Here is a 13,482-nt window from a genome sequence, read left to right as displayed (position 1 = left end):
CCGTTCCACCAACCGCCTATTATTTTTCAGTTGTAAGGTGACCTTCGTAATGTTAAAACTTTTTTTACTATTTTTCATTTACAATCCAAACAACTTAATTGGCTAAGCTGTATGTTTGTCCATGTACTTGTTGCAGGGTAGTTCACCCTATTCATGAACAACCTTCATGTGCTACCGTACGGGTGGTATTGCTTTTGTCCTGAGTACATCATCCTTCATGAGCTCCACTGGTCATATAGGCCAGGACAAGAAAGGAAGTCTGGCAGTATAACTCACTGCTTGAAAAAACTTGTCTGGAACCGAGACTGGTACCGGAACCGTATATGGTACCGTACCGGTCCCGAATAGTACCGGAACCGGGGTACAGGTACCGGTCCAAAAAATAGGAACCGAGGCTAGGGAGGTACAGGTACTCGGTCTCGACAAGAACCGAGCCGAACCGTACCGTGTGCACCCTTAAACCCACCCACCATATACAAGGCCTCCTAAAAGCTACTCGCGTGCAGTGCACGTGCTACCTACGGAAAGACAATTGTACCCAGTCTGTATTACAATATCTCCCGATATTGTCCCACCTGAAGGCATTAACCCTTGCCTTAAACACTATCACTTTTTTCCCCCCTTTCCAGTTTCTTCAATAGTAACTTCAACACTCTGCTCCCCTCCTAACCTCGTCCACCTCCTCGCTAACCCTAAAACCAAGGTAAGATCTCTCTAACTCCATCTCTCGTTATATCTCTGTTATTGAATTCATTATCTCTCTTCTTCCATCTCCCCCTATATGTTGATTGTCTAGGGTTTGGAGTTTCGTGCTTCAGATTATTAAGTACGAACAGAGATATCTGTTGTTCTTTTTCTCTTATTTAGACTAACACTATGTACTGATAAAATGCACCGTTTTTTTAATTTTTCTATTTAATTTTCATTTTCTGCTTCTTTCTAGTCTCTAAAATCCATATCCATCCTTAAGGTAGAAATCTGTATCTCTATCTACGCATAAATACTTTTGAAGATTATTTAAGTAGAAACCCATTAGTTTAACTAGGATTCTTTTTGTTTAATTTGCTAAAGTTTCAGATATTATTGTAGATATTTATTTATTTTCTTTTATGTTAGTGTTAGAAACATCTATGTACATGTTTATTAGCTAACCTGCTCATCAGCACATTAGTTCGGAGTTATTGCGCTAAGTTGAATTATAATGAGATTTCAAGTTGTCGTCAGAGTTGTTACTTATAGTTGTTACCTGATAACTGAACTTGAACCAGTGTTCAAGACCAATGGATCTCTGAGTAAAGTAATAGATAGGGCATGTAAGAGATTGAAACTAAATAAATACTATCTGCTTACTGATAATAAGCTCCTTTTAAAAGTTGCAACCCCCTAATTTTGATAACTTTTCGTGTTTAGGTTGTTGCCCTATGGTTTGATGATGGGTGGTTACTTTACTTCGAATGATTTGATTGTTTTCCGGTACTTCTTAAAGTAGTAATGTTTTCCTGTTGTTTGCAGTCAGATTATTCAATGGGGAAGAAAATAAAAAGGAAGACAAAAAATATACAAAATGAGAGGGCGGTTTCCTCTGATTCCTCTAGAACATCTTTGGCAAAATTAAATCCACCTCCTGTGAATGTGAATAATGACTCTTTGCTGGTAGTGGAGAAAAAGCTGTGTAGCCATATTTTCGAGGGTGTCCATTTTGATAAAATTTCTTCGAAAATTAGTTCATCAGAATCTGTTAAGTGTAGGGATTGTAGAGAACATGCTAGTGAGAGGAGGGGAGGCAAAGGAAGGAGCAAGCACGGGAAGAAGAACGGAGCAGGCTCTATGCAAAAGAAAACAGAATTAAAACCTGTTTGGGTGTGCTTAGAATGTGGGCATTTTTCTTGTGGGGGTGTTGGATATCCAAATATTCCACAAACACATGCCTTCCAGCATTACAAGACCAGCCGTCACTCTTGCATCATTCAATTTAGCAACCCCAAACTACGATATTGCTTTCAGTGCGCTGCGTTAATCCCTTTTGAAAAATCAGATGATAATGGTGAGCCGAAAGACCATCTAGGTGACATTGTAAAGGCAATTAAAGGAAAGTCATCGAGAGGATCTTCAATGGACCCCGAAGATGTTGGAGGCATAATGAAAATTGAAAATGCTGAATCTTTGGTTCTGGACGGAAGTGGTCGGTACATAGTGCGAGGCTTGCTCAATCTTGGAAACACCTGCTTCTTTAATTCCGTTATGCAAAACCTTCTATCCATGGACCCATTGCGCGATCACTTGATGAAACTGAATCGGTTTGCTGGACCTCTTACTATATCACTGAAGAAACTTTTCATTGAAACAAGCCTCATGTCAGACTCAAGAAATGGGATAAGTCCTAAAAACCTATTTGGATGCATTTGTGCTAAGGCCCCCCAGTTTAGCGGATATCAGCAACAGGACAGCCATGAGTTACTTCGATGCTTACTTGACGGGCTGTGTACCGAAGAGTTGGCTGTGAGAAAATTACATAACACTGAGAAAGATGTGACCAGTTCAAATTCGTCTCCCGTCTTGGTGGAGATGATCTTTGGAGGCCAACTATCTAGTACTGTATCTTGTGTAGAATGTGGTCACTCATCTAATGTGTATGAGCCTTTTTTAGACCTATCACTGGAAGTACCAACGAAGAAACATTCGTTAAGGAAACCATCAGTACTCAGTCGACCTAAGAAAAAGAAATTGCCTCCAAGAAGGGAAGTAAGAAAAGGTGGAAAGATCCAGGTAAAGGAAAAAAATGATGGTGTTCTTGTATTGGCTAACACCTCTTCAGCCATATCGGGAAACAAGGAGTCTTCATCAGGACCAGTCTTTTTGCCTCTCATGGAAGAAGCACTTGATAGTATTTCATGGTTGGATTATCTTGGACCAGATGCAGCATTAGATAAGGGTGTTTTGCTCTCTCAAAATAATGATGATCCAGTTATGCAAGCTTCTGAGGAGAAACTATCTGATCAAACTGATATGATACAGAATAACTCGGACTCACAAAGCCAGGTTGTCTCCGCAAATAAGGAATCCACACCTGATTTGGATTCTTCCCAGGAAAACTCTTGTAAGGATGAACTCCCTTCACAGGCTCCAGATTCTAAAGCTATTTTGCTTCCATATAAAGAGGACATTTCAAATACTGAGGATATATTGACCAAGGAAGCTGAGACATCCTTGTCTGTTGCGGGCTGTCGACAAGATACAGGGTTTGATGGCTTAGGAGATTTGTTTAATGAACCGGAGTTGGATTCTGTTCCCAACTCAGGATCTTGGTTTGGTGAAAAAAGCTTCCCAGAAAATGATATGTTAGAATCCAAGTTTTTTGCGGGAAACAGTACAGGATCTGATGCTGATGAAATTGACGATAAGGGTGCACCAGTTTCCATAGATACTTGTTTAGCACATTTTACAAAAGCTGAACTTCTTCTTTCCAGTGAACATGGTTGGCTTTGTGCGAATTGTTCTAAGATTATGCAAGATCAAGTACCAGAAGAAAGTAAGGAATGCCAGCCAACTATTGGTCTGAATTGTCAGATCAATGAAGGTCAAAGTTCTTTATTGGATATAGATGAAAATTTAGACAGGGGGAAGCAGGATAGTGATATTCATTCCACATCAACTAATCAGACCCCAGTCTCCCAGTTGGTGAGATCTGATGGTTCAACAAACTATTCTAAACGTAAGAGTATTACTGAGGATCAAGAAAGTAATGCTGATCTTATAGTTGGCACGTCTAATTGTCAAGTCGATTATTCATGTAATGCAAATGGGTCAGGTACCACTGTAAGTTGTATTAATCGAGCAGAAAATATGGATTCGGATTGTTCAGCCGCAGCGCAGGAATCTGGTGAAGGCGAGGAAGTGGACTCTAAAAGTCTGAAAGTAAAGAGGGATGCGACTAAAAGGATTCTAATTAATAGTGCTCCTTCAATTCTCACCATTCATTTGAAGAGGTTCAGCCAAGATACTCGTGGTCGCTTAAGTAAATTGAGTGGCCATGTTAATTTTGAAGAAACAATCGATCTTCTACCATATATGGACCCCAGGTAAACCTCCAACCTTTTCATGTTTGTATTCGTTTTTTTTTTCAGTTTCTGTTTTATAAACCATGCATTTTGATCTTATTCAACTGTTCATACATTTTCTTGCTTTTCAAATCTTGTTCCACCATTTTATACATTTCTGTGTCCTCAACAATGAGAAGCATTTCTAGAGTATACTTAATGGACTCTCGAGCCAAAAGATAGAAATAAAGTAATGGCAATGAGAATCGAAGAGGAATAGATAAAGCAAGCTCTAGGTGAAATCCACAGCAACTCTGTCGATGATTCTACTAATCCAAACAAATGGAACCCTTGGAAAATAAACACATGTCTTATTTAGATTGACTAAAGCACCTTCCCTTAGAATCTAGTATTAAAAAATAAATAGGGTAAAACATGTTAAAAGCTCCTGTCAATACTTCATATTGTTACGCCTTAATATTTGTTTTTCTTTTTCCTTCCAGATTGGACTTTGTTATTTGACTTTGTTTTGATTGAAAAATTGTTAGCTTTTGTTTTTGCTTTCTTCCTGAATAGAAACAATCTAATTGCGCATTTATGTGTTTTTCCTGCTAATTCACGATTGGGATTATCTGTTTCTATCTTTGTTGTTTGAAACTTATTATGTGTTGTTATTATTGTGTGAGTTAAACACAATTAAAAGAACTAACTGAAACATCCCCCATCAGCCCAGTCTGAGTTGTTCACTGCTCACCTGCAATAATGGAAACTATGAGATACAATCTTTTAAACTCATATCTCTATCACATAGGTCATAAGGATATGTCTCTTGAGAAAACAAGGGTGATTGTTACAAATACGTGATCAAGCCACACCCCCATGAAGTCCTATCCATAATGTTCCTCTGCTTTTTTTTAGATTGTAGGGGCAGAGCTTAACTTATTGCAATTTAATGTACAACTGTCCAAAAAACATCACTGCCGAACCTAAAAGAAAAACCTAGACTGTACATCAGGGCTGGCACTTGAGCTCTCCTCCATATTCCCAATGGGGAATAATGTGCCATGACTGTATTAGGAAATAGCATTTAGTTTTAATGAGCAACCACCGATCAGCTGTGAATTGTCAAGTGCTCTAATTCCCACCATAAATTGTCCATTTCAGGCCATAGTTGAGTCTTAGCATGAACATTTCATCCAATAGGGGTTCGTCCCACCATTATGAAAGGCACTTGCATTATTTTGAAATTGCTAGGCACTCGAATGTTAGAAAGGAACTGGCGGTTATGATTGATATCTGTTGAAGTATTTCCAGTTTAGAAGTGTTAATTTTTTAATTTTCATTCCATGACTCGGCAATCGAACCATGTGCCTTCTTTAGTTCTTTCTATCTTGGAAGTCGTATATTTCTGTAGCCACAAAAGTGATTAGTTCATACGACGCGGACGAATGTTGTCCTGCTACTTATTTGAGAATGCAATAGTGTTGTGAAGAGGGTTGCATTGTTTAATTTGAATCTTGTCCAATTACTATCTAAAGATATCATGTCTGAGCAAAACCGTGAATTTTCCTTGCACTATTGTTGAACTTCCTATTCTATTTTGTTATTTCAGTAAATTAATTTTGTCTAAAAATTCTTGCAGTGGTTTTTATTGAGTGTGATCTTTTTAATGAGTTCATGTTTGGATTTTGATTTTACAAACTGTCTTTGCAGGTCTGTTGGGGAAGGCGAGTACAAATATTCTCTGCTTGGAATTGTGGAGCACTCGGGAACTATGAGGGGAGGCCATTATGTTGCATATGTGAAAGGTGACAAAAGCAGTGGGAAGAAAGAGGAAGATAATGAGGATTCTACATGGTATTATGCTAGTGATTCCCACATACGTGAGGTTTCTCTAGCAGAAGTCCTCCGATCTGAAGCGTATATATTATTTTATGGAAAAAGGTAAGATGTTCTATTTGTTATTATTGTTGGTGTTTTGATATTAGTGTCATGGAAGAGAATCAATCATCCAACAGAGGGGGAGGTAGGGAGAGGAAAGAAGACATGCGGAGCAAAGGAAAATCCGATTAAAAGATGTAAAGAAAAGGTGAAAATTAAAGTTTTTGTTTTTGTTTCCTACGGACCCTTAAAAAGGGTTCATTTTGCTAAATCATAGAAAGCTGGTGAAGGTGGAAGAATGATATTATGATGTTCATGGGTTTGTGACGGGATACAAATTTTTGATGTATCAAATACTAGTGGTGAAAAATTCATTAATATTTTCAGGAAATTGTTCTTATTCAGTGTCACAATTTCACTCATCATTTCAAAGGATGGATTTGATCCCTAGAAATTGGAACACTGTACAAAATCAGACCTACATGATCTTCTTCCACTTTTTACAGAGGCGGCCCCTTAGTGTTCCTGGATTACTCGAAATACCCGGAGTTCAAGTCTGTCAATGGCTTCAGACTCAGGGTGCATCGACTTTCATGAGCATTGGATAAAGCCGGAAAATGTTGTTTATCTGGATTTTTACACCAAGATCCATGCACAACTGTGTCAACGTTTCAGTCAGCCTAGCACCATACCACTTCCTTTGACGAGACCGGAGTGTCCACACTTCAGTCCTAGCACCATAGAAATTTTTGATGTATCAAATACTAGTGGTGAAAAATTCATTAATATTTTCAGGAAATTGTTCTGATTCAGTGTCACAATTTCACTCATCATTTCAAAGGATGGATTTGATCCCTAGAAATTGGAACACTGTACAAAATCAGACCTACATGATCTTCTTCCACTTTTTACAGAGGCGGCCCCTTAGTGTTCCTGGATTACTCGAAATACCCGGAGTTCAAGTCTGTCAATGGCTTCAGACTCAGGGTGCATCGACTTTCATGAGCATTGGATAAAGCCCGAAAATGTTGTGTATCTGGATTTTTACACCAAGATCCATGCACAACTGTGTCAATGTTTCAGTCAGCCTAGCACCATACCACTTCCTTTGACCAGACCGGAGTGTCCACACTTCAGTCCTAGCACCATAGAAATTTTTGATGTATCAAATACTAGTGGTGAAAAATTCATTAATATTTTCAGGAAATTGTTCTTATTCAGTGTCACAATTTCACTCATCATTTCAAAGGATGGATTTGATCCCTAGAAATTGGAACACTGTACAAAATCAGACCTACATGATCTTCTTCCACTTTTTACAGAGGCGGCCCCTTGGTGTTCCTGGATTACTCGAAATACCCGGAGTTCAAGTCTGTCAATGGCTTCAGACTCAGGGTGCATCAACTTTCATGAGCATTGGATAAAGCCCGAAAATGTTGTGTATCTGGATTTTTACACCAAGATCCATGCACAACTGTGTCAACGTTTCAGTCAGCCTAGCACCATACCACTTCCTTTGACCAGACCGGAGTGTCCACACTTCAGTCCTAGCACCATACCAGTATACCACTTCCTCTGACCAGACCAGAGCGTAGGGCGCCTCTTGCCTCAGGTGCCTAAAGAAATGGCATAGCAGTTTGGTAATGAAGAATGGATAGGGGTGGCTAGTTTTTGTGTCAAGAACAATAATTATATCCAAATGGGATTTTTTCAACCACTGTCTAGGTCTTAAGCTTCTCTCGGGTGTATTCTGTACGTTAATGATGAGATGATGAGCAAAACAGTATGCTCATCTCTAGTTTACTTTGATCGGTCTACCCTCTGTCCTTAACTGAAGAGCAATCTATGAGGCTTGTAAGACCATCTCCAATGACCTCTAAGGGAGCTTTAATATTTATTGAAGTTGTTGTGAAAAGGTTGCTTAGTTCCAATTCTTCTACTTTTTATTAAAAGTATTCCTCCCATCTTTTGTGCACTTGTTTAAAACGTCAAAGATAATGTTTGATACAGGTTGGGAATAAGGTTTCTTAAGAGAAACAACACCATTTTAGGGCATAGGGAGAACTTTCAGGGCATATCTATTGATTTTTTTTTTTAGAGGGTGGGTTTATAAGAGGTGTTTAACGGCTAGCTGAACTATTAAAATATGCTTGATTAATTAATTAATTAAGATTTTTTTTTTTAATTTTCTCTTTTCTTTTTCATTGCAAGGGAAATGTACAATAAAACGTATATCCCACAAATCCAAGTCTTATTTTCTTGTATTTGATTGATAAATTGGGTTTAAATCGAAAAAGATTAGAGTTTTACGGTAGTGACAGAGTAAAGTTCAACGACAATTGAAACAAAGTATCAGCCGAAATGCTAATTGTCCTTCATTTTGAAGTTGCCGATGAACAATTCGACTGATAATTAAACACCAAGTTCGGTTGTCCTATTTTTTGCCCAAATTCGTCGAACATAGTGAAGTTCGGCTAATAACTTGTCTAGACATGCTTTCGAAAATTCGGCTTACAAACTATCAGCTGAAGCTCCGAGTATTCTTCGTCCGAACCTCTGAGTATTCTTCATATACGAAGAACACCCAAGGTTTGGCTGACAAGTCATTAGCCGAAGGTCGATTTGTTTTAAAAAAAGAAAACATAGGTCTTGATAACTTTTTTTTATTGAAGCATAGATATATTAGATAAAATTAAAACGGGGTTACACGTGGGAATGTCGTTCCCCTGGTGTCATTTATTACAAATTGTTTCAAAAAAACTGGGAACAGTATGTTCCCATATAATAACCTGAAATACTCCCTTTTGGCACAATATGTTCCTATATATTAGCCTGAAATACTCCCTTTTAGCTGTTATCTTCCGCATGGTTGGCAAGGGCGTCTGTCGCATGGTTGGCTTCCTTGTAATTATGTTGAATTTTTTACTAGGGAATTGCATCCAGATTCTTGTAATTTCAGAAATCATTTCTCTCATGTACCATGAGGGTCTGTTCGTTCCTTGATGAAATCAACTAGTGTCTATGAATATGATTCAATGTAGATTTTAGTCCATTGGTAAAGACAGATCGTAGAGCCATGAGTAGTGCCCAGGTCTTAGCTAACAACGTTGTTGTGATCCATAAAGGTTGAGTCATTATAACAATGATTGTGGTTGTTGAGTCCCTGCTGGTCCCGTATGTCCACGAGAAACGCCATCTTGTTGATTTTATCTAATGTGGGTCTGGTGGTTTCCAGCCAACTTGAATTATTTTAGGCGTCAACGTATGTGAAGTATCGATTGTCGTTGGATTCATGCCGGGTAGCGGTGGCGGTACTTTTGTTAAAGTTGTCATATGCATAATAAAAAAGTTAGATATTTTGGAATTTTGATTAAATATATACTCTCCCTGTTTCTAAAAAAGAGATACTTTTATTTTTCCGATTTCGCCTATTTTTAGGGCAAATAGAAAAAATGAAAGTATCTCTTTTTTAGAAACGGAGATAGTGCATTTTCTATGTACTACAAAAAGAAAAAAAACTCTCATTAAATATTATACTACATTTTTTGTGTACTACAAATTTGTGTCTATGAGTTGCATAAACTCTGCCAAATACTCCTGAAAACCCGGAATCACTCAAATAATCATTTGACTATAAGTCAAAAGGAATTAGCCTAATTAAATGAGTGTTGTTTTTTTAATGGGAAAAGATCATAAATATATCTGGCTTAATTGGGGTATACTCAGATTAATTGGGGTATACCTAATGAGACAAAACCCAAGATGAAGTAAAAGAAGCTATCCCTAAACCTTGTATTTTCTAAATGACTAATATACCCTTGTTTAATTAACACTAAAAATTCTGATTAGGTTAATTAATTGAGTTTAGATTAAAATTTTGAAATTATGAATTCAGTAGATTAAACCTTTAATCCGTCTTATGAGTTTGATTTCGATCAAAAAAATTGGTTTTGAAAATGTGAATGGTCGGCAAGGTCGACATTTGAATAAGGTGTCGGCTATGTTTCCCCGGCATGGTCGACGTTTGAATAACATGCTGACCAAATACAACCGGCATGGTCCTTGGATGAAGAAAATGCCGGCCCTTTTTAGGTCGGAATGGTCTTTGAATGAAGAATACGCCGACTATCTTGGGCCAGCAATCTTACGGTCGGCATGTATATATTTCCTACAATGCCGGCTATCGTATAGCCGGCATGCACATAATTTATAACACTGCCGGCTGACCTGTAGTCGGCATGCTAAGGATTTATAACCTTACCGACGTGTACTTATACCAAATAGAAAACATAATATGGGAAGATGTAATTCACTTTATTCATGTAATTTTGGTTACTATATTGATTGAAACGCAAAATACAACTCCTTGTCGACGGAAAAACAAATGCACTTAGCATGTGCATCAAGCCTTTGAACCCCTAGGCGACCCTAGTGGACGAGTTATAGTCTCGTGAGGGTTTACATAGAGATCTACCCACAAAACCTACACTAAAACCATCAATCTTCGTTGGAGGAATCACATTCATCTCCGGGCTGCATGAAGTCCGGGGCTTACTCCGGGATTTTGGAGACCATGAATTCATAGCTTGCATCGAATGCAAATGCTTCCCCCTTTTCCTCCAAGTAGCGCGCTTTCACGGCTTCATGCTACAAAAACAAAACACAAAATTAATTTGTTAGCGGTGTTTAGTAGGAAGATCAAACAACATGGATCACGTGAAATAAACCACAAAGACACTTACAAATTGTTCAATGGACAAGTTGAAGTTGGTAGCGTTGAAAATCCGGGGTTGGAGAGCTAAAAAAGCGAGTATCGCATTTTGAATGACTAAGTACCTATCATGCACTTGTTGCACACTTCTTCCATTCGGATTCCCAAACTCTTGCCTAAATTTGTTGTGTACCTTAGCCCAAAAGGTTACGGCATCCACCCTTACGGAGGAATCATGTCTAACTCGAGTTTCCGCGTACCACGTTTTGGTGATTGCCAAATCTTCGTTTGAATCAAATGAAGTCATTGTTGTATGTAGAGAGCTATTGGGTGAGTTAGATGGAGTGTATGATGATATGAGCTTTGGAGAGTATATGCAAATAGTTGTGTGTTGTTTTGTAGAGATACGTAGTGTATTTATAGGATGGTGGCCAAATTTGGCCGTTATAGTGCCCAAGTACAAGTCAATCAATGAAATTGTACTTGCAAAAAATTTGAATTTTGAATTCGCGTGCGAGGTTTGTTTTCCCCAGTTTGCCGACTAAGTCCGGCCGGCATGATCGGAATTTTGTTACCATGCCGGCCTTATGATGGTTTTAGGCATCAGGAGAACATTTTCTTCTGTCTATCCACCGGAACTGTATTTGGTCATTATCATGCCGGCTACGACACGACCGGCAGGGTATATATTTTCTTACCATGCCGACCTTATGACTTTTAGGCATCAGGAGTTCATGCAATTTTCTGTTTAACCGTCGGAATGGTATTTGGTCACTAGAGTGCCGGCTGTTAAGTGGTCGGCATGGAATATAATTTTAACCATGTTGACTTTATGATGATTTTAGGCATTGGGAGAAGGTATTTGCTGGAACACATAGCCGGCAGGGTCGATAATATAATACCCTATCGGCTTCTTAACAGCCGGCTAGGTTTTGATCTGATTACCCTGCCGACCCTGGTATGCAAATAATTTCTGATGTCAGGGCCGGCAGTCTGACAGTTCAAAACCTTGCAGCCCTGATGTGGTCAGCACTGTAACTTAAAAAAAGCATGTCGTCATAAGTATTAAAACTTTACATAGCTAAACAAACCATTCATTCAACAACTAGAAATCCAACACTTGTTGTCTAAAATACGAAAACATGTCCCATAAACCTTAAAAAAAAAATTTGTTCAACCGTTAACCTTAACATTTGTCCAACACAACATAAAGAAATAAACGAGACTGCATTCATTCACCCACCACGACCACGACTACGACCCCGTTTAGGAACACCACCACTACTACTACCTTCACCACCACGACCACTACAAGCCCTCTTTTTGTCAGCATTCATCTTGGCTTGTGCTTCCCTCATGGATTTTTCTTCCCTCTTTACTTCAGCATCAACTTGCTTGAACAATTCATGGGCATCCTCATTGTCAATATTGCAAGCATAGTCAATGTGCTTGCTTTGCTCTTCAATCGACAAAGGCTCTCCTTTGTCTTTCGCGCAACACAACACCTTCACAAAGGTCTTCAACTGCTCCTTCTATTTTAATTAAACAACAAACAATTAATAGAATGATTCAATAATTTAATCTTAAAACAGTAAGAGCAACTCTAAAATACTTACAAAGAACTTAAGACTTGTTGCTGGGTCTTTCGATGCCATCTTCCTCTTACGAGCCAATTCTTCAGCAGTCATTTCCCTAATCACAGTAGGACGATCCCAACCCAAGTACCACGTCATGTATTTCTCATTAGCTTCATGACCTTATGTCACCTCGTCCAAAAGACTCACATCGATGATACGACCACGTCTATCGTCCCAATGTTCTTGATTTGGCGGAGGATCGTAAGGGACGTTAATAGTTTTTTGGGATGTGGAGCAGTTAGACTTTAACACAGTAAAGAACGACTTATCTTCATCGAAATGAGGTTCTTCTTGGACGTAACCTAATTGTCGCATTACCCGATGTGGATCATACATTGAATATCCACCATCCGCAGTCATTAAGGGTCCATAGTATAATGCAACTTCATCTCTCCTTTGGATTAAATCTTGATTTCTAGCATCTCGATACGGATCAAATAACACAGCATCCGCAGTCAATTTGTCGATGGCAATTCGTAGTTTGATAAGATTTTGTGGCATTTCCTTATCTTGAGTACCCTTAAAACTGTACCTTTGCGCTCTTGGCTTATCAACCACCACATTCGCATCCACTTTGATGTAGGAGTTTTCGTTAACTTGCGCAGTGAGTGTCCTAGAACCCTTTGTCAACTCATTGTTCAAGAAGGCGACCACCGCAGTACCCCAAGAATACTCACGCATCATATCTAAGTGATCCAATAGTTGCATATAACTAGCGTCGACCAAGCTTCCGGAACTGTCGGGGAAGATACATTTTCCCAAGACATATAGCAAATAAGCTGACGCGGTAGCATTGATTCGCACCGGTTTCACCCTTCCTTCCTTATCAAAGACTTTCTTGGTCCCAGATAATGTGTCCCTCAACTGCTTCAGACTAAACTTCTTGCTTAAACGACCTTATTTCTTCTCAAGCATAGACTCTGTCTCAATCTAATTCCAACCGGACAATTTCTGGCTCAATTTGTAAATATCCTTTGAAAGAAAAATCATCATCGAAGCCCTCGCTGACTGCTTTTCCCTCAATCTCGAGGCCTAGAATTTGATGAGCATCATCGGGAGTTATCGCCATCTCACCGAATGGGAATAACATTGTATCAGTCTCTCCGTATAACCTCTCAAAGAATGCAGATACGGTAACTCTATCATGCTCAATATTCGAAATCTCCACCGCAGGCCACAACCCGGAGTTCTTGACAATCACTTTCACCTCCTCACA

The 13,482-nt window shown here is 38.9% G+C and overlaps 1 protein-coding gene across 1 annotated transcript; it reads left to right on the top strand.

Moving 5' to 3' along the window:
• The first annotated feature begins 603 nt into the window (after positions 1 to 603).
• On the top strand, positions 604 to 6,327 carry LOC113309839 (ubiquitin carboxyl-terminal hydrolase 2-like). Its single transcript, XM_026558360.1, has 3 exons — positions 604 to 703; positions 1,513 to 4,079; positions 5,751 to 6,327. The coding sequence occupies exons 2-3, from the start codon at positions 1,525 to 1,527 to the stop codon at positions 5,983 to 5,985; spliced, it is 2,790 nt and encodes a 929-aa protein (XP_026414145.1). The 5' UTR covers positions 604 to 703; positions 1,513 to 1,524; the 3' UTR covers positions 5,986 to 6,327.
• The last annotated feature ends 7,155 nt before the right edge of the window (positions 6,328 to 13,482 follow it).

Source organism: Papaver somniferum, chromosome 1, assembly GCF_003573695.1.
Source record: "Papaver somniferum cultivar HN1 chromosome 1, ASM357369v1, whole genome shotgun sequence".
In the NCBI taxonomy this organism is placed as follows: Eukaryota; Viridiplantae; Streptophyta; class Magnoliopsida; order Ranunculales; family Papaveraceae; genus Papaver; species Papaver somniferum.
Note: the sequence above shows the minus strand (reverse complement) of the source record. Positions and strands in the feature narration are given on the sequence as shown.